Source organism: Salmo salar, chromosome ssa03 (assembly GCF_905237065.1).
Source record: "Salmo salar chromosome ssa03, Ssal_v3.1, whole genome shotgun sequence".
NCBI classification, from domain to species: domain Eukaryota; kingdom Metazoa; phylum Chordata; class Actinopteri; order Salmoniformes; family Salmonidae; genus Salmo; species Salmo salar.
Window position 1 is genome coordinate 74,847,355 of NC_059444.1, and position 24,017 is coordinate 74,871,371.

Below are 24,017 nucleotides of genomic sequence, written 5' to 3' on the forward strand. Positions count from 1 at the left end.
TTTATGTTTACTTTAAATGGCTGCATGGAATTGCTTCATTGTGATTCAAAATAAATAGCTGCTCCTTCATAAAGTTTCATTTCAACATTTGTAGAACGAATTAGGCTACTGTAGAGGTCAAAACTATTTGACTCATAACGAAAGTATAACCTACCTGAGAGCCTCTGTATGACAAAGTAGAGAATAGAGCAGGGCTTTTTGCATCACACACATATATCGTTTCAATAGGATATCTGTATACAGTACACAGTATTTGTCTGAATGTGATTTAATATTCTCAATATGTAGCAACACTTGCAGTCATTGGTCAACTGGATGAAGTGAACCTGAAACGGGCGGGTCAAGAGGCGGATTCCCCTTCGTCATCATAACATCGGCCAATGGGATTGAGTCGGTAATTCGATGAGGAGCAAATGGCTGAGTTCACAGAGAAAGGACGATACTATTAGGGCGGTGCTGTTGGTGATCGTCGCAATGCAATAACATTCAATATGGAGTACATAGTACTGGGCTTCTTATATTTCGGCTACTGCAAATAGATAAGTATCCATTAACTGTCTAGTCATTCCATCATTTAGTGAATCTGTTTCGGAATTCTTTAGAGCGCGTAGGCTATGTATTTGATGCATTGTTACATGACAGGCGTTGTTCTGATAGCAATTTGGTGCGGTGACAGTTAAACTGTCAAACTGTTGTAACATTTAGATACGTATTAATGTAGCAATATTTCAAATGATAAATGTTATCCTTGCAACGAACTCAACAGCGTGTGGTGGCGATTCTAATTTGTGTACAAGCTTGGTAGTGGCTAAAGCGCTATTGAACGTATTGTAGAATACTCGGTTACTAGGTTAAAGGTTAGGGACATCGCTCTCAAATAGTTCGTCGTCGGATCGTGTATGATCTTAGGTAAGAGACTAGGCCTACGCTCTGTAGGCAACGCTGTATTATATGATTTGCACGGTGCACTTGAACTAGCCTGCCTAAAACAAATAAATCACGGTTCAAACACCAACTATACAGTATGTAATCCTATCAGGTCGAGGCTACCTCGCATTTAATTTTAATTCATTACACATATTTACATTTTCACTGTTGAAATTAGTCAAGTTAGGTATTCATTTACAGTCAAGTTAGTCATTTTAATAAGAGAGACTGGTCCTAAAGCACTCTTAGCTCTCTGTCCTCCACTGCCACGTGTTGCACACCCTCTATCCTTATAACCCTTTGAAACTCCTCTCCTCCACTGCTAGGATGCGCAATGCAGCGAGTGCCTCTTTGTCTCTGGGATCGCTGGGTCTGCTGCGTCTCTTCGGGGTCCCCTGGTCCTGGAGCTTAGCAGCAGGCTTCGGGGTCTTTCTGGGCACAGGTGGTTGGAAGTACCTCTACATCGTAGTCCGTACTGCCAAAAGAGACCTAAAGTGAGTGCCTTTAATTTGTTAAGAATATGTAGTGTGCTTGCGTCAACTTCTACTACCATAAAAAATAAACACATTTAGACTGCTGAAGCAGGCACACACATTTTCTTCAGGAAATGTAACTTTTACTAGTTAGTCATCATCACTATAGGTAATGGTAAAATAGTAACATTCTCTCCCTAATCTCCCTCTCTGTACTCCTTCCAGTGGCCTTTATGTGTTGTTACGAGTCAAGATAGCCTTGTGGCACCACCTACGACGCAACTCCAATATCCCCTCCATCTTTGCCCAGACAGTGAAGCAGCACCCAAATAAACCCGCCCTCATCTACGATGCCACAGGAGAGACGTGGACCTTCACCCAGCTGGACCTTCTGTCTAACGCTGTGGCCCAATGGGCTCTGGCCCAGGGCTGGGCCCCGGGGGATGTGGTGGCCCTCTTCATGGAGAGCCGGCCCTTGCAGGTGGCCCTCTGGCTGGGCCTGGCCAAGGTGGGGGTGGAGGCAGCACTCATCAACTTCAACCTGCAGAGGGACGCTCTCCTGCACTGTGTTGGAGTGTCTGCGTCCAGAGGGATCGTGTTCGGAGCCGAGCTGGCTGGTGGTAGGTAGAGGTCGACCGACTATGATTTTTCAACGCCGATACCGATTTATTGGAGGACCAAAAAACATTTTTTATTTTTTTATTTGTAATAATGACAATTACAACAATACTGAATGAACACTTATTTTAACTTAATATAATACATCAATAAAATCAATTTAGCCTCAAATAAATAATGAAACATGTTCAATTTGGTTTAAATAATGCAAAAACAAAGTGTTGGAGAAAAAAGTGCAATATGTGCCATGTAAGAAAGCTAACGTTTAAGTGCCTTGCTCAGAACATGAGAACATATGAAAGCTGGTGGTTCCTTTTAACATGAGTCTTCAATATTCCCAGGTAAGATGTTTTAGGTTATAGGAATTATAGGGCTATTTCTCTCTATACGATTTGTATTTCATATACCTTTGACTATTGGATGTTATTATAGGAACTTTAGTATTGCCAGTGTAACAGTATAGCTTCCGTCCCTCTCCTCGCTCCTACCTGGGCTCGAACCAGGAACACATCGACAACAGCCACCCTCGAAGCAGCGTTACCCATGCAGAGCAAGGGGAACAACTACTCCAAGTCTCAGAGCGAGTGACGTTTGAAATGCTATTAGTGCGCACCCGGCTAACTAGCTAGCCATTTCACATCGGTTACACCAGCCTAATCTTGGGAGTTGACAGGCTTGAAGTCATAAACAGCGCAATGCTTGAAGCATTGCGAAGAGCTGCTGGCAAAACGCACGAAAGTGCTGTTTGAATGAATGCTTACATTTTACATTTACATTTTAGTCATTTAGCAGACGCTCTTATCCAGAGCGACTTACAAATTGGTGCATTCACCTATAATATCCAGTGGAACAACCACTTTACAATAGTGCATCTAAATCTTTTAAGGGGGGGGTTAGAAGGATTACTTTATCCTATCCCAGGTATTCCTTGAAGAGGTGGGGTTTCAGGTGTCTCCGGAAGGTGGTGATTGACTCCGCTGTCCTGGCGTCGTGAGGGAGCTTGTTCCACCATTGGGGTGCCAGAGCAGCGAACAGTTTTGACTGGGCTGAGCGGGAACTGTGCTTCCTCAGAGGTAGGGAGGCGAGCAGGCCAGAGGTGGATGAACGGAGTGCCCTTGTTTGGGTGTAGGGCCTGATCAGAGCCTGAAGGTACGGAGGTGCCGTTCCCCTCACAGCTCCGTAGGCAAGCACCATGGTCTTGTAGCGGATGCGAGCTTCGACTGGAAGCCAGTGGAGAGAGCGGAGGAGCGGGGTGACGTGAGAGAACTTGGGAAGGTTGAACACCAGACGGGCTGCGGCGTTCTGGATGAGTTGTAGGGGTTTAATGGCACAGGCAGGGAGCCCAGCCAACAGCGAGTTGCAGTAATCCAGACGGGAGATGACAAGTGCCTGGATTAGGACCTGCGCCGCTTCCTGTGTGAGGCAGGGTCGTACTCTGCGAATGTTGTAGAGCATGAACCTACAGGATCGGGTCACCGCCTTGATGTTGGTGGAGAACGACAGGGTGTTGTCCAGGGTCACGCCAAGGCTCTTAGCACTCTGGGAGGAGGACACAAGGGAGTTGTCAACCGTGATGGCGAGATCATGGAACGGGCAGTCCTTCCCCGGGAGGAAGAGCAGCTCCGTCTTGCCGAGGTTCAGCTTGAGGTGGTGATCCGTCATCCACACTGATATGTCTGCCAGACATGCAGAGATGCGATTCGCCACCTGGTTGTCAGAAGGGGGAAAGGAGAAGATTAATTGTGTGTCGTCTGCATAGCAATGATATGAGAGACCATGTGAGGATATGACAGAGCCAAGTGACTTGGTGTATAGCGAGAATAGGAGTGGGCCAAGAACAGAGCCCTGGGGGACACCAGTGGTGAGAGCACGTGGTGCGGAGACAGATTCTCGCCACGCCACCTGGTAGGAGCGACCTGTCAGGTAGGACGCAATCCAAGCGTGCGCGGTGCCGGAGATGCCCAGCTCGGAGAGGGTGGAGAGGAGGATCTGATGGTTCACGGTATCAAAGGCAGCAGATAGGTCTAGAAGGATGAGAGCAGAGGAGAGAGAGTTAGCTTTAGCAGTGCGGAGAGCCTCCGTGACACAGAGAAGAGCAGTCTCAGTTGAATGCCCAGTCTTGAAACCTGACTGATTAGGATCAAGAAGGTCATTCTGAGAGAGATAGCAAGAGAGCTGGCCAAGCACGGCGCGTTCAAGAGTTTTGGAGAGAAAGGAAAGAAGGGATACTGGCCTGTAGTTGTTGACATCGGAGGGATCGAGTGTAGGTTTTTTTCAGAAGGGGTGCAACTCTCGCTCTCTTGAAGACGGAAGGGACGTAGCCAGCGGTCAAGGATGCGTTGATGAGCGAGGTGAGGTAGGGGAGAAGGTCTCCGGAAATGGTCTGGAGAAGAGAGGAGGGGATAGGGTCAAGTGGGCAGGTTGTTGGGCGGCCGGCCGTCACAAGACGCGAGAGTTCATCTGGAGAGAGAGGGGAGAAAGAGGTCAAAGCACAGGGTAGGGCAGTGTGAGCAGGACCAGCAGTGTCGTTTGACTTAGCAAACGAGGATCGGATGTCGTCAACCTTCTTTTCAAAATGGTTGACGAAGTCATCCGCAGAGAGGGAGGAGGGGGGGAGGGGGAGGAGGATTAAGGAGGGAGGAGAAGGTAGCAAAGAGCTTCCTAGGGTTAGAGGCAGATGCTTGGAGTTTAGAGTGGTAGAAGGTGGCTTTAGCAGCAGAGACAGAAGAGGAAAATGTAGAGAGGAGGGAGTGAAAGGATGCCAGGTCCGCAGGGGAGGCGAGTTTTCCTCCATTTCCGCTCGGCTGCCCGGAGCCCTGTTCTGTGAGCTCGCAGTGAGTCGTCGAGCCACGGAGCAGGAGGGGAGGACCGAGCCGGCCTGGAGGATAGGGGACAGAGGAAATCAAAGGATGCAGAGAGGGAGGAGAGGAGGGTTGAGGAGGCAGAATCGGGAGATAGGTTGGAGAAGGTTTGAGCAGAGGGAAGAGATGATAGGATGGAAGAGGAGAGAGTAGCGGGAGAGAGAGAGCGAAGGTTGGGACGGCGCAATACCATCCGAGTAGGGGGAGAGTGAGAAGTGTTGGATGAGAGCGAGAGGGAAAAGGATACAAGGTAGTGGTCGGAGACTTGGAGGGGAGTTGCAATGAGATTAGTGGAAGAACAGCATCTAGTAAAGATGAGGTCAAGCGTATTGCCTGCCTTGTGAGTAGGGGGGAAGGTGAGAGGGTGAGGTCGAAAGAGGAGAGGAGTGGAAAGAAGGAGGCAGAGAGGAATGAGTCGAAGGTAGACGTGGGGAGGTTAAAGTCACCCAGAACTGTGAGAGGTGAGCCATCCTCAGGAAAGGAACTTATCAAGGCGTCAAGCTCATTGATGAACTCTCCAAGGGAACCTGGAGGGCGATAAATGATAAGGATGTTAAGCTTGAAAGGGCTGGTAACTGTGACAGCATGGAATTCAAATGAGGAGATAGACAGATGGGTCAGGGGAGAAAGAGAGAATGTCCACTTGGGAGAGATGAGGATTCCAGTGCCACCACCCCGCTGGCTCGATACTCTAGGGGTATGCGAGAACACGTAGTCAGACGAGGAGAGAGCAGTAGGAGTAGCAGTGTTATCTGTGGTGATCCATGTTTCCGTCAGCGCCAGGAAGTCTAGGGACTGGAGGGTAGCATAGGCTGAGATGAACTCAGCCTTGTTGGCCGCAGACCGGCAGTTCCAGAGGCTGCCGGAGACCTGGAACTCCACGTGGGTCGTGCGCGCTGGGACCACCAGGTTAGAGCGGCAGCGGCCACGCGGTGTGGAGCGTTTGTATGGCCTGTGCAGAGGAGAGAGAACAGGGATAGGCGGACACATAGTAGACAAGCTACAGAAGAGGCTACGCTAATGCAAATGAGATTGGAGTGACAAGTGGACTACACGTCTCGAATGTTCAGGAAGTTAAGCTTACGTTGCAAAAATGTTATTGACTAAAATGATACAGTACTGCTGGCTGGTGGAGTAGGCTAGCTAGCAGTGGCTGCGTTGTTGACTTTGAACGTGTAGCTGGCTAGGTAACCTCGGTAGTTTCAGTACTACACCTTGTCATGATACAAAGCAACTTTGTAGCTAGCTAACATAACACTAATCAAGACGTTCCTTGTAGTGTATTTAGTTTCAACAATGCTGCTCGTCGGTAATAGTTGGCTAGGTTAGGAAAAATGGCGTCGCGGGGGACGGAAATAGCTGGCTAGCTAACCTCGATGGCTGGCTAGCTAACAATTATCAATTAACAATTATCAAGCTATGACAAAGACAACTAGGTAGCTCGCTAGGTAACACTGCACTAGTCAAATCGTTCCGTTGTGAAGTATTAGTAACTACAGCGCTGCTAGTCGGTAACGGATGGCTATCTGGCAGTGGGTTAATGATGACTAGGTGTGTTGAGTAAGTCTGGCGCCGCGTCGCGGCTGGCTAGCACACCTCGATAATACTCAAACTCAAGCTACACAATTATCTTAGATACAGAGACAGCACAGACAACTATGTAGCTGGCTAACTAACACTAACACCACACTAATCAAGTCGTTGCATTGTAATGTAATAGTTTCTGCGGTACTGTTAGTCGGTAGAAGTTGGCTAGCTAACAGTGATGACTAGCTAGCTAGCAGCTAGCAGTGTTGACTACGTTAGGAGGACGAAGATAGCTAGCCTCGATAATTACTCAGTTACTCTAAACTACACAATTATCTTTGATACAAAGACGGCTATGTAGCTAGCTAAGAAGAATTGCTCAGATCAAACAAATCAAGCCGTTGTAATGTAGCGAAGTGGAATATTACCTGTGGAGCGAAGCGTGGTGCGACTGCTTACGAGCCTGCTGGTGCCTACCACTGCTCAGTCAGACTGCTCTATCAAATCATAGACTTAATTATAATATAATAAACACACAGAAATACGAGCCTTGGGTCATTTAATATGGTGGAATCCGGAAACTATCATCTCGAAAACAAAAAGTTTTTTCTTTCAGTGAAATACGGAACCGTTCCGTATTTTATCTAACGGGTGGCATCCCTAAGTCTAAATATTCCTGTTACATTGCACAACCTTCAATGTTATGTCATAATTACATAAAATTCTGGCAAATTAGTTCGCAACGAGCCAGGCGGCCCAAACTGTTGCATATACCCTGACTCTGGATTTCTTTTAGCTAAATATGCAGGTTTAAAAATATATGCTTGTGTATTGATTTTAAGAAAGACATTGTTTATGGTTAGGTACACGTTGGAGCAATGACAGTCCTTTTCCGCGAATGCGCACCGCATCGATTATATGCAGCGCAGGACAGGCTAGATAAACTAGTAATATCATCAACCATGTGTAGTTAACTTGCGATTATGATTGATTGATTGTTTTTTATAAGATAAGTTTAATACTAGCTAGCAACTTACCTTGGCTTCTTACGGCATTCGCATAACAGGCAGGCTCCTCATGGAGTGCAATGTAAAGCAGGTGGTTAGAGCGTTGGACTAGTTAACCGTAAGGTTGCAAGATTGAATCCCCAAGCTGACAAGGTAAAAATCTGTCGTTCTGCCCCTGAACAAGGCAGTTAACCCACCGTTCCTAGGCCATCATTGAAAATAAGAATGTGTTCTTAACTGACTTGCCTAGTTAAATAAAGGAGTAAAAAAATGAAAAAAATGGAAAGGAAAAACATCGGCTAATCGGTGTCCAAAAATACCGATAACCGATTGTTATGAAAACTGGAAATCAGCCCTAATTAATGGGCCATTCCGATTAATCGGTCGACCTCTAGTGGTAGGTGGGATTCAGAGATGGGGAAATGTGGGGTTTGGGGTCTGTATTCACAAAGCGTCTCAGAGTACGAGTGCTGATCAAGGATCGGGTCACTCCTCTTATTCATTATGATTTAAAAGGCAAAACTGGTCCTAAATCAGTCAATGCAGGCTTCTTCTTGCAAGCATTCCAAAGATAATTTCCAATGTTCTGATGGCCTGTTGCAATATTCCATCTCAGAATTCTGTCTCTGTACATCTGGGTGGGTCAACTGTCTGGCAACAGTCTTACGTCTGCTTATTTCAGACATCTAACTATCATTATAAAGCGTTCCAACAATTTTTTTCTGATGGTCTGTTCCAATATTCCATCTCAGAGTTCTGTCAGTTGATTCTGTCTGGGTGGGTCAACAGTGATGTTTTGTCTGCTCATTTGTTTTGTTGCACTTTTATTGTCAACATTCTATGCATAATGCATCAGTGCGTTATCTTTCTTGTAATTATGATTTGTCTCTTCCCTTGACAAGGTAGTTAATCGATAACTACCTTTCAATTCTGTATTCACTCTCCCAGTGAAAGTCCCCTTCTGAAATATCCTGTGGCTCACTCCTCTACTCTCCGTCTTCTATCCCTCTCCGTCTTCTCTCCGTCTTCTATCCCTCAACTCTTCTATCCCTCTCCCTCTTCTATTCCTCCTCTATACCTCTCCCATCCCTCTCCCTCTTCTATCTCTCTCCCTCCTCTATCCCTGTACTCTCCCTATCCCTCTTCTATTCCTATTCTATCCCTCCATCTCTCTCCCGTCATCTCTCTCCCTTCTTTCTTTCTCCCCCTTTCTCTCTGCCTCATATCTCTGCCTCTATTTCTCGCACTCCTATCTCTCTCCCTCCTCTCTTTCTTTGTTTCCTCAGCCATGTTGGAGGTGAGCTCATCCCTGAGCCCGTCGATGGTGCGGTTTTGTACAGGAGAGCTCAGTGTAGACTGTCTGGCCTCCCTGGCTGCCCAGAATCTGGACTATATCCTGGCTTTGGCCGCTACACTGCCCCCTCCTCCCTGCATCCCACCCAAGAGCTTCAATGGTGAGTGTCCTCCTTCCCCTCACATCTTATTGTTCATCCAGTCTCCTATAACCTGTGGCTGGACACTTATTTTGAAGCATTTCAGAATGTAATATTGTGTATAACATCATAATACTACACACTACTATGCTCTCTTGCTGCCAAGGTAACATATACCTCACGATCTCTGGCCGTCTCCAACAAGATAAAATGTATCTCGCCATATGTAAAACAGTTTAGCTGGAGTCCACAACTATCTGCTAATACCCATCTCACATTGACAGCTTAGTAGGTCAGAGCTGACGGGTAAAATGAGCCCACATGAAAAAAAATTGATCTGTATGCATGGAGTGTTTTCCACATGAATATTCCACTGTCATCCTCACTTTTTCAAGTGAAATAAAATAGTTCAGTCACTTTTCCTTGTCACTCACTGTCTCACTCAGACAAAGAGCTGTAATTACCAAGACTAAATTGGAAGCTCTTTCCCTAAGATGATTGATCCATCCCAATTTCCTGGTGATTTTGTATTCTACTCAGTCCTGGTTATTTTTTGGTATCCGTGTCACAGATTCAATCTAGGGCAGATGTGGCTTTGATTGACAGCTCCAGGTGTCAGCTGAGCTTTGAGTAAATCATGTGTTGTTAGTATGAACTTATCTCCAGGGCAAATTAACTTCTCCTCACATACCCTCAGCCAATTCCATGTATTTTATTTATTCCAGTACTAGCATACCTGATTTAACCTGTCAACTAATCATCAAGCCCTTGATTAGATGTATCAGGCCTCCTGAGTGGCACAGCGGTCTAAGGCGCTGCATTACAGTGCTAGAGGCGTTACTGCAGACCCTGGTTCGTTCCCAGGGCCGTGATCGGGAGTCCCATAGGGCAGCGCACAATTGGCCCAGTGTCGTCCGGGTTAGGGGAGGGTATGGGGGTTAGGCCATCATTGTAAATAAGAATTTATTTAACTAGGCAAGTCGGTTAAGAACAAAGGTTACATGTACAGTTGAGGTCGGAAGTTGACATACACCTTAGTCAAATGCATTTAAACTCAGTTTTTCACAATTCCGAACATTTAATCCTAGTAAAAATTCCCTGTCTTAGGTCAGTTAGGATCACCACTTCATTTTAAGAATGTGAAATGTCAGAATAATAGTAGAGAGAATGATTTTTATTTCAGCTTTTATTTCTTTCATCACATTCCCAGTGGGTCAGAAGTTTACATGCACTCAATTAGTATTTCTTAGCATTGCCTTTAAATTGTTTAACTTGGGTCAAATGTTTCGGGTAGCCTTCCACAAGCTTCCCACATTAAGTTGGGTGAATTTTGTCCCATTTCTCCTGACAGAGCTGGTGTAACTGAGTCAAGTTTGTAGGACTCCTTGCTCGCACATGCTTTTTCAGTTCTGCCCACATATTTTCTATAGGATTGAGCTCTGGGCTTTGTGATGTCAACTTCAATACCTTGACTTGATGTTCTTGACTTGATGTTCTTCAGCTATTTTGCCACAACTTTGGAAGTATGCTTGGGGTCATTGTCCATTTGGAAGACCCATTTGCGACCAAGCTTTAAATTCCTGACTGATGTCTTGAGATGTTGCTTCAATATATCCACATAATTTTCGTACCGCATGATGCCATCTATTTTGTGAAGTGTACCAGTCCCTCCTGCAGCAAAGTACCCCCACAACATGATGCTGCCACCCCCGTGCTTCACGATTGGGATGGTGTTCTTCAGCTTGCAAGCCTCCCGCTTTTTCCTCCAAACATAAAGATGGTCATTATGGCCAAACAGTTCTATTTTTGTTTCATTAGACCAGAGGACATTTCTCCAAAAAGTACCATTTCTGTCCCCATGTGTAGTTGCAAACTGTAGTCTGGCTTTTTTATGGCGGTTTTGGAGCAGTGGCTTCTTCCTTGCTGAGCGGCCTTTCAGGTTATGCCGATATAGGACTCGTTTTACTGTGGATATAGATACTTTTGTACCTGTTTCCTCCAGCATCTTCACAAGATCCTTTGTTGTTCTGGGATTGATTTGCACTTTTCGCACCAAAGTACGTTCATCTGTAGGAGACAGAACGCGTCTTTTTCCTGAGCGGTATGACGGCTGCGTGGTCCCATGGTGTTTATACTTGTGTACTATTGTTTGTACAGATGAACGTGGTACCTTCAGGTGTTTGGAAATTGCTCCCAAGGATGAACCAGACTTGTGGGTGGAGGTTTACAAAACACATTCTGATGTCTTGGCTGATTTCTTTAGATTTTCCCATGATGTCAAGCAAAGGGGCACTGAGTTTGAAGGTAGGCCTTGAAATACATCCACAGGTACACCTCCAATTGACTCAAATGATGTCAATTAGCCTATCAGAAGCTTCTGAAGCCATGACATTTTCTGGAATTTGCCAAGCTGTTTAAAGGCACAGTCAATTTTAGTGTATGCAAACTTCTGACCCACTGAAATTGTGATGCAGTGAAATAATCTGTCTGTAAACAATTGTTGGGAAAATTACTTGTGTCATGCACAAAGTAGATGTCCTAACCGACTTGCCAAAACTATAGTTTGTTAACAAGAAATTTGTGGAGTGGTTGAAAAATGAGTTTAAATGACTCCAACCTAAGTGTATGTAAACTTCTGACTTCAACTGTATATATTTATTTATTTTTATCAGGTGTACTAGAATGGGAATTAATTGAATACGTGGAACAGGCTGGGAGTACTCAAGGAGAGGTTTGGGAAACTTTCTCTTGGGTATTTCTTAGTCAATCTCAGGCGTATCAGTGGGCAGCCCAGTCAGTGAACTGGCCATCCCAGAGTTATGGAGATGCAGGGGTTTTGCTAAATGGGCTATCTGGGGTCTCTGTGCTCTCGTTTAGATGTGGTGTGAGGACAGTGTGAGTGGGTGTCCGCATCTTGGTTTGCGTGGGTACCAGTTACCACTTGTCTCTCTGGTTGTGATTGTCAGTCTCACTGTTGTAAATAGAATGTGTTGTTTCAGTCATGTTATTTAACCTTCCCTTCCTCTCTCCATCCTTCGCTCCCTTCCTTTTATCCTTCCCCCGTCCCTCTCTTCACCCTTTCCTCTCTCTCTCCTCTCTCCATCCTCCCCCACAACCACCAACCTCAACAGATCGTCTGTTCTATATATACACCTCAGGCACCACAGGACTCCCTAAAGCTGCCATAGTGGTGCACAGTCGGTGAGTCTCTCAGTCTCAGCATCCTAATATCCAGCAGCGATACACTTGTCTAGTGTTTCTGCGTATGATGATTCCCAATGCTATAGCTTAGCACCCACTGCATTCATGTTTTTGATTATTGAATCCTTTTTGTATTGTTCTATCTTCAGGTATTACCGTATCGCTGCTTTTGGATACCATGCTTTCCGCATGCGCCAGGATGACATCATCTATGACTGCCTTCCCCTCTACCACTCTGCAGGTGTGTGTCTTCTCTTCATTCGTCTCTCCATCTTTTGCTTCTGTCCCACCACCTTCCACTGTCTTTCAGGAGTCATTTGGTTTGGTCTGACAGTGTGGTCCTGATTCTCCTCCTCAACCTGTCACCCTCACTGGCTGTCCAATGTTCCTCTCCTGTACAGGTAACATCATGGGTGTAGGCCAGTGTCTCATCAATGGACTCACTGTGGTGGTGAAGAAGAAATTCTCAGCCAGTCGCTTCTGGGAAGATTGCATCAAGCACAACTGCACTGTAAGTAGAAAAAAGCTTATGTATCCTTTTCTATGAGCATAGGAAGAACATCCTGACTCTTGGGTGGTCGATGTACAGCTATAAGCGTTTTGATTGAAACCCGCATTGAATTTAAATCTGATGTCTACGCTGTTCCCCATCCGTCCACTAGGTGGTGCAGTACATAGGGGAGATCTGTCGCTACCTGCTGTCCCAGCCGGTGCGGCCATCTGAGAAGGGTCACCGGGTTCGCCTGGCGGTGGGGAATGGGCTGCGCCCTAGTGTCTGGGAGGCCTTCACTGAGCGCTTTGGGGTGGCACAGGTTGGGGAGTTCTACGGAGCCACCGAATGCAACTGTAGCATCGCCAACATGGACGGCAAGGTAGGGGTCATGGGCAATGTTGTTAACTGCCTCAATCAACAATTATGTAAATAATAGAGAGCAATATATTTTTTGCTGAAGACTGCGACTTTTATAGAGCCGCAATACAATGTGGTGTACCTCAAGGATCTATTCTTGGGCCATTATTATTTCTTAATTACATAAAAGGATCTTCCTGTGGTATCAAATACTTTTTATGTCTTCTCCACTGACAAGGTGGGAGCTTGTGGGTTCAACAGCCGCATCCTGCCCAATGTGTACCCAATCCGCCTCATGAAAGTGGATGAGGAGACCACTGAGCTGGTGAGGGACAGGCACGGCCTGTGTGTGCCCTGCCGTCCTGGTAAGTAAATGGGCACCGATATCAAAAATCTACATTTTTAGACACGATATCGATAAATATAGGACTTTTACAAAACCAACTCTGTGTGTGAATGTTAACCTGGGTAACTGTAAAGCATGTTGTGAAAAATTTATGTAAAAAGGGATTCATAACTACACTTGGATAGATTGACCTCTCCATGTACGACTCCTCTCTTCAGGGGAGCCAGGGCTGCTGGTGGGAAGGATCAACCAACAGGACCCGCTACGGAGGTTTGATGGCTACGCCAACCAGGACGCCACCAGGAAGAAGATCGCCAACAACGTCTTCAAGAAAAATGACTCGGCATATCTGTCAGGTAAACCCATAGGCCCTTAGTGTGATTAAACAATAATTATGGATTTAATGTTTACTTCGATTATCATACTTGGAATTAATGCTTTTATATCCGTCCTTATCTTTTCATTATCTTTACCACAATGTAATGTGTAATCAACTCACCTCTCTCTACCTCCTCCCAGGGGATGTGTTGGTGATGGATGAGCTGGGCTACATGTACTTCCGGGACCGCAGTGGGGACACGTTCCGCTGGAGAGGAGAGAACGTCTCCACCACCGAGGTGGAGGGAACACTGAGTGGTCTGCTGGGCCAGGCCGATGTGGCTGTGTATGGGGTAGCTGTACCAGGTGAAATGAAGTTCACATTATGTGCACCATGTTACATGTATGATAGTGACAGGAGGTGAAACCAGGAGTTACTCTCCACTTAAAGGCCCATTGCAGTCAAAATTCTGTTTTCCCTGTGTTTTGTATCATTGTACAGCTGATGAAACAAACTCTGTAAAAGTGTTAACAAAATTGACCAGTGCTATTTCCTGATAGTTGCTGGTTGAAAATATAATCTACACAGGAACTTCTAATCAGCAGGTTTTGCCTGAGTGGAGTTTCGGCTTGCCTGGGGACATCACCAGGTGGTAATTCTAGTTAATCGGCCAATAAGAGTTCCAAACCTTTCTGCCAGTAACAGCTAGTTTTCAGTTGTCTCCTATCCACTCAAACCACTCCCAGGCAAAATTCTTGCTTGAGAAATAGCTTTTCTTTAGCAAAAAAACTATTTTAATTTTTTTTAATTTTAATGGAAAAATATCACTATTGTACTTAATTGTTACCCAGAAATGATTTGATATTGATGTAAAAACAGCTGAATTGGGCCTTTTTAAATGTTGATTTGACAGCATTGTCCCTGTTAAATAAATGTAAAAATCGACCAGTCAACAGGGTGATTAGGAAGACTTGTCTTTGGCCCTTTGCAGCATGGTGTTGTGAAAAGCCTGATGTGTATGTTTGTCTCTCCGTAGATGTGGAAGGGAAGGCAGGGATGGCTGCCATCGCAGACCCAACAGGGACATTTGACTGTGACGCGTTCCTGCGAGGGGTCCAACAGGCCCTGCCTCCTTACGCCCGCCCCGTGTTCCTACGCATCTCCCCACAAGTAGACACCACAGGTGAGTGGACTGGACACAAGGCTAATTCTAATGTGAAATATTGATCAATTGTATTTTTTATAAGGCCTTGCATGAAGCATCTAATGCTCATTCCAAGAAATAATCAAATATATTAATGACCTATTTTCTTTGTTTTCCTCCTAGGTACCTTTAAAATCCAGAAGACCCGGTTGCAGAGGGAGGGATACGATCCACGCTTATCAACCGACCAGATCTACTTTTTGAACTCCAGAGCAGGGCGTTATGAGGCTGTGAATGAGGAGCTACACAGTGCTATAGTGGAGGGTAGAATGGCTCTATGAGATGGACTACTTTAAGCTGGGTTTACACAACACGTTTATCAGGCTGCTTTGAGCCACAGCTTGTTATAGCTACGTTAAATCTAATCACATAACTGTTTTCGCGAGACACGTATGTATGGACAATCCTCACGACCAAGTGAGGAATGTTGTAGTGTGTGTGACCCCTGTCTGTGCCACATGGTTTAGTGTGGCACCACTACGTTGGCAAGACAACAAAATACTACAGGAAAGATGGTCGTTTAGTGCGAGAGGCTCAGCCATGTTAGGATTGTGAAAGTCATGTAGTGCACACCCGGCTTTAGGAAAGTGACCGTCAAGGTGTCAGATACTGGAGACTGTGATATGCTGGAGTGGAAAAGCCTTATCATGCCGTTATAATGCAGTGTAAGACTTGTCATAAGCATGCATGACCCCTTATCATGTCTTATCAACTCATAATGATCCTGTCTAAACATCCGGCAATTTTTTGTCAGTTGATATTTTCATATGTTGTGAAAAATAACATAGTATAAGCCTTATTATAAAGGCTCATCTGTGCTTAGAACACATTATAAAGCATTACACCTGCAGGCTTTAAGTAGTGTTATTGCTGAAGTCTCCATGTATCAGTGTTTCTCCCTACACCAGCTCCCTAGTCTAGATCTGGGGACCGAAGGGCTACTGATCAATCAATAGGGAAACCTTAGTACTGTTACAAAACCATGCTTTAACACTGTATCAATAATATCCAAGGACAAGCTTGGATGAGGGCTTTTTCCCCCTTTTTACTTCTTCATTTGTGTTTCTTAGTTTAGCTAAATGAAAACGTTCAAGCCTTCAACACTACAATGCACATAGAGTAGAGCAAGTTTTCACTTGAAACCAGGACTTCTGTTACAATGACAGCATTTGTCTGTTTGTTACAATGAGAGTGTAAAAGAGATGAGAGCCGGGACTGAATATACCACAGTCGTTGAGAGACCAGTCTCTTGAAGAAGATTGTGTTCCAGGCTATTTGCTCCCAACCTTGTAATAGTAGTGTGCCACCATGTAAAGAACAAAATACTGAACAGGTATTTAGCAATACTTGAGTGTCCATGTTGGATGAAGTGTTGCTACCTGTGTGTTGGTAGTATGATAGAACATGCTGCAGCTGAACAAGCCTCGTATTCCAAACACTATCTAACCGTAGGAGTTTCCATTGTGAGATTACATTTTTTTTTAATGTAAAACTAAACCCGATTACGTAACATGGATGATATGCACTGACTGACCACTCAGGTTCACACACATTGATATTCTGTGCCTTGTGGGAACCCTGTGGGAACCCTCTGGGAGCCCTGTGTGTCCTGGAACTATTGGGGTTTGATGCTTAACCTGACTAAGGAACTCCAATACATATGAGAGAACACTATTTAAACAATATCTTGAAAATCTTTCAGTGATAATGGCTGCCTTATTATTATGTAATAAAGCAATTTTTCAGAGTAATATTGTAGATAGAATTGATTGTGAACATTAATCTAGCTCTCCATTTTCATACATTTGTTTAGGTGTAACTCAAAAATAAAGGTTTGTAAAAGACACCAGTGTTATTTTATTTTGTGATTCAGAACAGAGTTATAAGGGCTCTGACATTCTAGGACAAACTTGTACCTTTTTAGGGCTGCTAACTAGTTTCAGGTCTACCTATTTCAAGACTTGCTACTTTTCAAGTCAACATGTACGCTGACTGTCCAAAACAATAGGAACACCTACTTTTTCCATGACATAGACTGACCAGGTGAAGCTATGATGCCTTATGTGTATCACTTGTTAAATCCACTTCAATCAGTGTAGATGAAGGGGAGGAGACGGGTTAAAGAAAGACTTTTATGCCTTGTGACAATTGTGTATGTGTGCTATTCAGAGAGTGAATGGGCAAGATAAATGGGGTATGGTCGTAGGTGCCAGTGGCACCGGTTTGAGTATGTTTAGAACTTCAACGCTGCTGGGTGTTTCACGCTCAACAGTTTCCTGTGTATATCAAGAATGATCCATCACCCAAAGGATATCTAGCCACCCTGACACAGCTGTGGGAAGCATTGGAGTCAACATGAGCCAGCATCCCTGTGGAATGCTTTCTACACTTTGTAGAGTCCATGCCCTGACAAATTGAGACTGTTCTGAGCACAAAAGGGGTGCAACTGAATATTAGGAAGTTGTTCCTAATGTTTGGTATACTCAGTGTATATCATCAGTAGACACATAATACTCACAAACATAAGACCATTACATGCTTTATTCCAGACTGTCCCTTCCAAGTGATCAGCCTCCATCATCTAGGACTAGGTAGTAAACTCAACTGGATCTATCTGTAAGTAACTGAGCCTCCACTGCTTGTTAGTAATGAACCCCCATGGAGCCCTCTAGAGCTCCACAGCAGCAGACAGCCGGACGGGCAGCAGTCTCAGTGGGTGTTCCTTACAGGCCGTGCAGAAGTAAGGAAACACCCGGGGTGAGATGACGTCTGTAAACGTATAGAGGGGTGTCCTCTCCCGAGGGTCAAAGAAGGTCACCTTGCCCCTGTCCATGTCCAACACCACCCTGATGACCTGGGGCTCCTTCCTCATCATGGTCAAGGGTGCCCACGGTGCCGTGCACGCCTTGTGCTCGCCGTTGCGGAAGCGTATAGTCCAGAAGCCCTCGGCTGGCGTCAGCACGTGCTTGCCCTTCCTGTTGATGGACTCGCTAGCCACGCCTACCACCCAGTACGTGTTAGCCTTTACCTCTACCTCCCAGCTGTGGCGGCCAGAGCAGAACCCCTCAGAGCCCAGTAACTCAGCGCTGATGTCAAACCTCTCGGGGTTGTTTGGGAGCTTGAAGACCTGGGAGCAGCACTGGACCACGGTCAGATCCTCAGACAGGATGAAGCAGCTAGCGGCTGTGTTGGGGTCCAGAGTCACAGGAGCTGGGGAGAGAGGAGAAGAGATGAGCCTCAAATGGATGACAGAGATGATCGAAAGGGCAGAACTGAGATTAAATTGAATATATAGAATAACTTTATTTCCTGTGAGGAAACAGTACAGTCACTTCTACTGACTCATATTTGATTAATACTCACTATATTGAATGATGCTCTTCATCTTGTCCCAGATGTTGAACTTTACAGAACCCAGGTGCTTTGCCACATCAATCAGAGTTCCAGGAATCATCTTTGGATCCAGCGGCATATGCCAGGTTCTGGAATGACAACATTCAGTGAAGACTCATATCCTGTCTATTATACCAGCGAAAATATATCTTCTTTTACCATGAAATTGATGTATGATGGATTGTATCATATTTATTGCTATTTTGTGTCAAAGTAAAGTTCATTTTAACATGATGATCTGTTTTTTTTAAAGGTAGACTCAGTGAAATGACATTGCCCACGAGCAGCACCGCAGATATTGCGATGAGCGAGATGCAAGACTTTCACACAGTCATACAGAGTATCTATGTGTGCATGGGTTTGCTTCATGCTGTTAGAGTGTGGTAGGGACCAAAACAGCTAAGAAGTTTACCCTCGCGCTTCAACGCTCTTAGTTATTGTATGCTGTTTACTTTGTGCACCTGCGTCATATCGCTGAGTCTACCTTTAAAGGCTCTTTTCAATCAGTTACGCTTAAGCCGACATCCGCATAGCAGTTGTTTTGGCGATGTCGGAGATGGAACTGTGTTAGAGCTATCAAATACACAAGCGGCTCCTGGCATTACACCTAAAGTGGACATTGCTGTTGGCTGCACGGAGACGCCTTGTTTACAATTTAGAATACTGGAGTTTGAGATGTAATCTACACCTCAATTAGGCTGATACAAATTGTTATTATTTAGTTTTATGATTTTCTATTTGAGTGTCATTATTTCTATATTGCCTAAACTTTGTCATTTTAAACTTTCAACGTGAGTGGGAGGGGTGTGACTATGATCAAGAGCATCTGCTCACCATTCTGACAGCTCCAACACAGCTACACCTTCGACACCGCCAAAACATCAGCAATGCAGGTGTCGGCTATCGCTGGTTAAAGATCTATCTGATTGATTCTAGGCCTAAGTAAAGATAATAATTGAATCTGGAAACACACATTAGCCTTAGATGTGTCTGCCACATTCACTAGCTAGATGACTGTTTTCATTAGTATATTATGGGCACACGATAGTGAGGCAGTATGGGTCTCTGTCTATTTTTGTATTTTGCCTCTGTTAGCTCATGACATCAACCCATGGGTCAAACGAATGGCTATTCCTGACTCTACTTACCTCTTGATGATATCCTTGTAGTTCTGAAAAGCAAGTAAATGTATCACTTTTAGATGGACAGCTACAATATTCCACATGCATGTTATGTTTCTATATTTTAGTCTTTATTTTGCTATGGGAATTCCCTTTGTACTGTAAGTAGGGTTTAACTTCATACTGTGTATACCTGTAAGAATGGGATGTCCGGAGACCTCATCTCTTGCTCTACGGTTCTGATGGTGTTTGAGAGGGATGTCAGTTCGTTGGACATCTCCTCAATCTTCTCCTTTAGAAGCAGACTCTTTTGATCCTCCTCTGCCTTCAGAACATTCAATCTGGCTGCCTCCTCATCTCTCAGGAACTGGTGAAGGGTTTCAAACTCATCCTTTATCTGCCTTTCAGTATGCTCAACCTGGTTCTGGAATTAGACATGTTTAGACATGAAAGACCTGAAACACTCAATGAACCCAGGTTACATTACTGATGATGTGTTCCATGAGCATTAGAAGATGTATTGATCCAGATAGGACACCATCAAAATCTTTCTAAAGTGCTAGAAATACAATACCCCACCTTGATGTGCTCTGCCGTTTGATCACAGACGACCATAGCCTTCTTGAACAGCTGCAGCTTCTCCTTCAATGGGGTCAATGCAGTCTTGAGTTCCTCCTGGAATGTAATGGCAAGATATTTACACTTTAACACATACTACAGGGTCAGGCTGGCCATAAGCCAGGCTGTCAACAGCACAATGTGTTGGTTTCATCTGTCAGGTACCGCTGCATCGCAGCCCCATCACAGCATTCAGCTGCATGTGTAAAAGTTCCCAATACCTCCTTGACTGGAAGATCCAAATCAATTGATAGCTGGACCTAGCTAATGCCAGGGCAACATTAATAGAGTCTGGATCATGTGACTGAGTGACAGAGAGGGTGGAGACGATGATGAAACAAAAGACTACACACAGATTCAGAAAGTCAATGTGCCAGAGCAATGTAGAAAGTTTGGACATTGAGTTTTCTGCATTGAGGCACACTGAGCTCATGATCCATGCTCTGTTGATGTTGTCTTTGAGTATTAAATTCTAACATTAAAATGTTTCTTGTTCCTAAAACAGGGTCAAAGACAGCTGGTGGGCCAGGGGAGGAGGGGAATGTAGAGGGGTACACTTGAGAGACCTGGGATCTGGTTTCATTCCTCCCAGGGGCCCAAGCATCGACCAACCCAACATATGAATCTATTAAAAGAATGATCAACTTTTCCAAACCCCCCTGTTAACCATCCCACTGTGTCAAAGATGGTTTCTATAACACACACGTTTTTACAAAACAAAACTGTCAAACAAAACTAAAAAAGTAATATATTCCTTTTCATGATGAAAGAAGTGCTGCTGGTTTAGCAACTTGTGAAAGTTTTGTGCAAGTTATTTGACAATGCGGGCGGTAAAGGATGGCAGCTGGAGGTTAGATGAGACTGAACGTACAGATGAAAGTTAGTTTCCCTCTGACAAGCAAAGTTAAGAGCGAGGGTATGGCTGATGAGAGACACATTCGGTGACAGTGACACTGACGGCACGGTGAAGACAACCAAGGTTGTGCTCGCCTACCTTACAGTCGTGTGCACCTTCCCCAATGGGGTAGAGCCTGTGCCCCTTGTGTACCACCGACGTCTGGCACTCAACACAGATGGGCTGCAGATCGTCCAGACAGAAGAGTGAGAGTGTCTCTCCGTGTTCCTTACACACCATAGGGTTATTCCTGCTGCTCATCTCCTTCTTGAAGGACTCGCAGGTCTTCTCCAGAATGGTGTTTACCACAATCTCATTCATGGAGGAACGTCTCCAGCATAGAGGGCAGAAGTGGCAGTCGTCCTCACCATCCTGGGTACTCCAGCTGTCTTGAAGGCATGTTTTACAGAACCTGTGTCTGCAGGAGAGCACAACGGGCTGGTTGAAGATAATTCCACAGAGGGGGCAGGAGAGATTGTCTTCGCTGTGCCTGGACGCCATTCTGCCTGTCAGGTTTTTAAAACAGGGCTGGCGCAGCAGCAGGGTCAGATAAGGTTACTGTGCTCCTCCCACCGCTGTTGCCGGGGTTCTCTGGGGTCTACCTCAGTTAAACTTTAATGCTTAAAGGAAATGAATATGTCCATAGGGCTTCCATCGGCTTGAGTAGTGGATATGCAAAGAAACACCTCCCACTGCATGATAAATCACAGCTATCCACCAGATATCTTTGAAGGAAGACCAGAGAGCGAGTGATAGTCCCATTTCATTGACGCAGTGTTCTGAGATCAGTGTTGTTGGAAAGGGGGGAGATTGGCACGTCAGAGTGATGATGCAAGGGGGTCTGCCTTATACAGCCAATTACATTTTGATGAGGGTGATGCAATAATCATTTGATCATTTAATAAGTCACAAGACTGGTGGGGCCAGCGTATTCCATAAGAATGATACGGTCCATCTGGGATGTCTGGGAAGAAACACAATAACCAAGAAAAGATGGGAAGATGGTGAGTATTAATAGATGGAGAGAATGTATTAGGTGGGAGGGAGGAGGGTAAGAAAATACCCCTCCACTGACCCCTGCAAAGTTTTCCACAGTCCAACTTAGCCTTGACTAAGTGCTGGGTCTAACATTTGACAAATCCCTGTCCTAAAAACAGCCCAGGGTCCAAGATGTATTAAAATACTAAATTGTTGTACAAACGGGCCTTAATTTACTCTTTTTTTTATTTTGTCCTAAATAAGTCCATTTAAGTCACTGTAAATTACTAACCTGCATTTGTTGGTAACACTTTACCCAAAGCCTACAGGTATAATTCATTATGCTGTGGTTGTAATGCATTTGTAAGACCTATAATGTCTTAAAAGGATAGATTGCTTTTTAAAAAGTTTAGCTAATTTTCAACCTAGGGTGTTGTTGTTTCTGGATGTTACTAAATAACCAGCAAGCTCTTTAAAACCGTTTGGTGGAAACAACAACACCCTAGGAAAGTTGAAAATAAGCCAAACTTTAAAAAAAGTAAACTATCCCTTTAATGTATTCATTTTGTTGTTCTGTCCAGCTTTCTGGTGCCTGACGCTCTCATTCAAATCAGAATCATGGGTTTTAGAAGAGGAACATCAAAACAGCAACACTTTTGGGCACACTTAGGGACTATTTATTGGGGACGAAGTCATTAAAGTTTAGTGGCATTTAGCTGAATGTGCATTCTGGTTGCCGAAACTATTATTATAGTAACCTAATAGTTTGGGTAGTGGGAGTTAGCCCACAAGGATCAACTCCTGCACTGGGAAAAGATTTAAACACTAAATAGATTTGCTGTCGCGGCTTACCTTGCAGTCCACCACTGCCTCAGCTATTGGGTACACTTTGTGATCCTTATGGTCAACTGACCAATGATAATCACAGATAGGCTGTAGGTCTGTGACACAGAAGATCTTCAGTTTGTCCCTGTGTTCCTCACACGTTCTCTGAGGACCTCCAGGGTAGTCGATAATGCACAGAGGACATATTTCAGAACCCTGCTGCTCCCAGAACTCATCCAGACAGAGATTGCAGAAGCTACAGCCACAGGTATGACAGCTGAGAACCACGGGAACAGAGAAGACCTTTCTACATACAGCACAGGAGAGATCATCATCCTCCAGGAGAGTGGAAGCTTTGGCCTCCATTCTCCCACAGAGCTAGAGCTGGACTCTGGTATGCATCTATAATAGGCCGCAGTGGCTCAGATATGGTTACGCTGGCCTGTGAGCCTTCGCCCCTCTGACGTTTATTTTACTCCAAGCTTTGTAAATCAAGTGTGAATTTTATAGTGACATTGAATAGCAGCCCAAGTGAATATCTACAGTGCCTTGCAAAAGTATTCATCCCCCTTGGCGTTTTTCCTATTTTGTTGCATTACAAGCTGTCATTTAAATTGATTTGTATTTGGATTTCATGTACTGGACATACACAAAATAGTCAAAATTGGTGAAGAGAAATGAAAAAAATTACTTGTTTTAAAAAAATGTAAAACGGAAAAGTGGTGCATGCATATGTATTCACCCCCTTTGCTATGAAGCCCCTAAATAAGATCTGGAAGCAACCAATTACCTTCAGAAGTCACATAATTTGTTAAATAAAGTCCACCTGTGTGCAATCTAAGTGTCACATGATCTGTGTATATATACACCTGTTATGACAGGCCCCAGAGTCTGCAACACCACTAAGCAAGGGGCACCACCAAGCAAGCGGCACCATGAAGACCAAGGAGCTCTCCAAACAGGTCAGGGACAAAGTTGTGAAGAAGTACAGATCAGGGTTGGGTTATAAAAAAATATCAGAAACTTTGAACATCCCACGTAGCACCACTAAATCAATTTTTTTGAAATGGAAAGAATATGGCACCACAACAAACCTGCCAAGAGAGGGCCGCCCACCAAAATTCACGGATCAGGCAAGGAGGGCATTAATCAGAGAGGCAACATAGAGACCAAAGATAACCCTGAAGGAGAAGCAAAGCTCCACAGTGGAGATTGGAGTATCTGTCCATAGGACCACTTTAAGCCGTACACTCCACAGAGCTGGGCTTTACAGAAGAGTGGCCAGAAAAAAGACTTTGCTTAAAGAAAAAAATAGGCATGTGTTGTTTGCCAAAAGGCATGTGGGAGACTCCCCAAACATATGGAAGAAGCTACTCTGGTCAGATTAGACTAAAATTGAGCTTTTTGGCCATCAAGGAAAA

At 44.7% G+C, this 24,017-nt stretch overlaps 2 protein-coding genes across 4 annotated transcripts; one reads left to right on the forward strand and one right to left on the reverse strand.

Moving 5' to 3' along the window:
• Positions 1-431: 431 nt before the first annotated feature.
• On the forward strand, positions 432-16,612 carry LOC106601642 (long-chain fatty acid transport protein 1). Of its 2 annotated transcripts, none has more exons than XM_045715419.1 (13): positions 432-539; positions 1,248-1,421; positions 1,626-2,020; positions 8,700-8,867; positions 11,978-12,047; positions 12,197-12,288; positions 12,449-12,558; positions 12,710-12,919; positions 13,136-13,262; positions 13,462-13,599; positions 13,763-13,927; positions 14,599-14,745; positions 14,890-16,612. In XM_045715419.1, exons 2-13 carry the CDS (start codon positions 1,255-1,257, stop codon positions 15,045-15,047), a joined length of 1,947 nt encoding a protein of 648 aa, XP_045571375.1. In that variant the 5' UTR covers positions 432-539; positions 1,248-1,254; the 3' UTR covers positions 15,048-16,612. The 2 variants fall into 2 exon arrangements, with proteins under 2 accessions (XP_045571375.1, XP_014049457.2); XM_014193982.2 differs by having other exon boundaries at positions 433-909; positions 1,254-1,421.
• A 677-nt stretch (positions 16,613-17,289) lies between these two features.
• On the reverse strand, positions 17,290-22,977 carry LOC106601623 (zinc-binding protein A33). 2 transcript variants are annotated; one of them, XM_045715421.1, is made up of 6 exons: positions 22,624-22,977; positions 19,860-19,955; positions 19,474-19,704; positions 19,308-19,330; positions 18,130-18,248; positions 17,290-17,976 (listed from the first exon to the last, which is right to left on the reverse strand). In XM_045715421.1, the coding sequence occupies exons 1-6, from the start codon at positions 22,960-22,962 to the stop codon at positions 17,435-17,437; spliced, it is 1,350 nt and encodes a 449-aa protein (XP_045571377.1). In that variant the 5' UTR covers positions 22,963-22,977; the 3' UTR covers positions 17,290-17,434. The 2 variants fall into 2 exon arrangements, with proteins under 2 accessions (XP_045571377.1, XP_045571376.1); XM_045715420.1 differs by lacking the exon at positions 22,624-22,977 and adding an exon at positions 20,893-21,751.
• Between the last annotated feature and the right edge of the window lie 1,040 nt (positions 22,978-24,017).

What these genes read in the sequence shown, in the direction of transcription:
- LOC106601642 (XM_045715419.1), top strand. Translation starts at nt 1,255, where the DNA reads ATGCGCAATGCAGCGAGTGCCTCTTTGTCTCTGGGATCGCTGGGTCTG. An exon ending in CCCACCCAAGAGCTTCAATG is followed by an intron (nt 8,868 to 11,977) that starts GTGAGTGTCCTC and finishes CAACCTCAACAG; the next exon opens with ATCGTCTGTTCTATATATAC. An exon ending in GCCATAGTGGTGCACAGTCG is followed by an intron (nt 12,048 to 12,196) that starts GTGAGTCTCTCA and finishes TTCTATCTTCAG; the next exon opens with GTATTACCGTATCGCTGCTT.
- LOC106601623 (XM_045715420.1), bottom strand. Translation starts at nt 21,294, where the DNA reads ATGGCGTCCAGGCACAGCGAAGACAATCTCTCCTGCCCCCTCTGTGGA. An exon ending in AAACGGCAGAGCACATCAAG is followed by an intron (nt 19,705 to 19,859) that starts GTGGGGTATTGT and finishes GTCTAATTCCAG; the next exon opens with AACCAGGTTGAGCATACTGA. An exon ending in CGGACATCCCATTCTTACAG is followed by an intron (nt 19,331 to 19,473) that starts GTATACACAGTA and finishes CTTGCTTTTCAG; the next exon opens with AACTACAAGGATATCATCAA.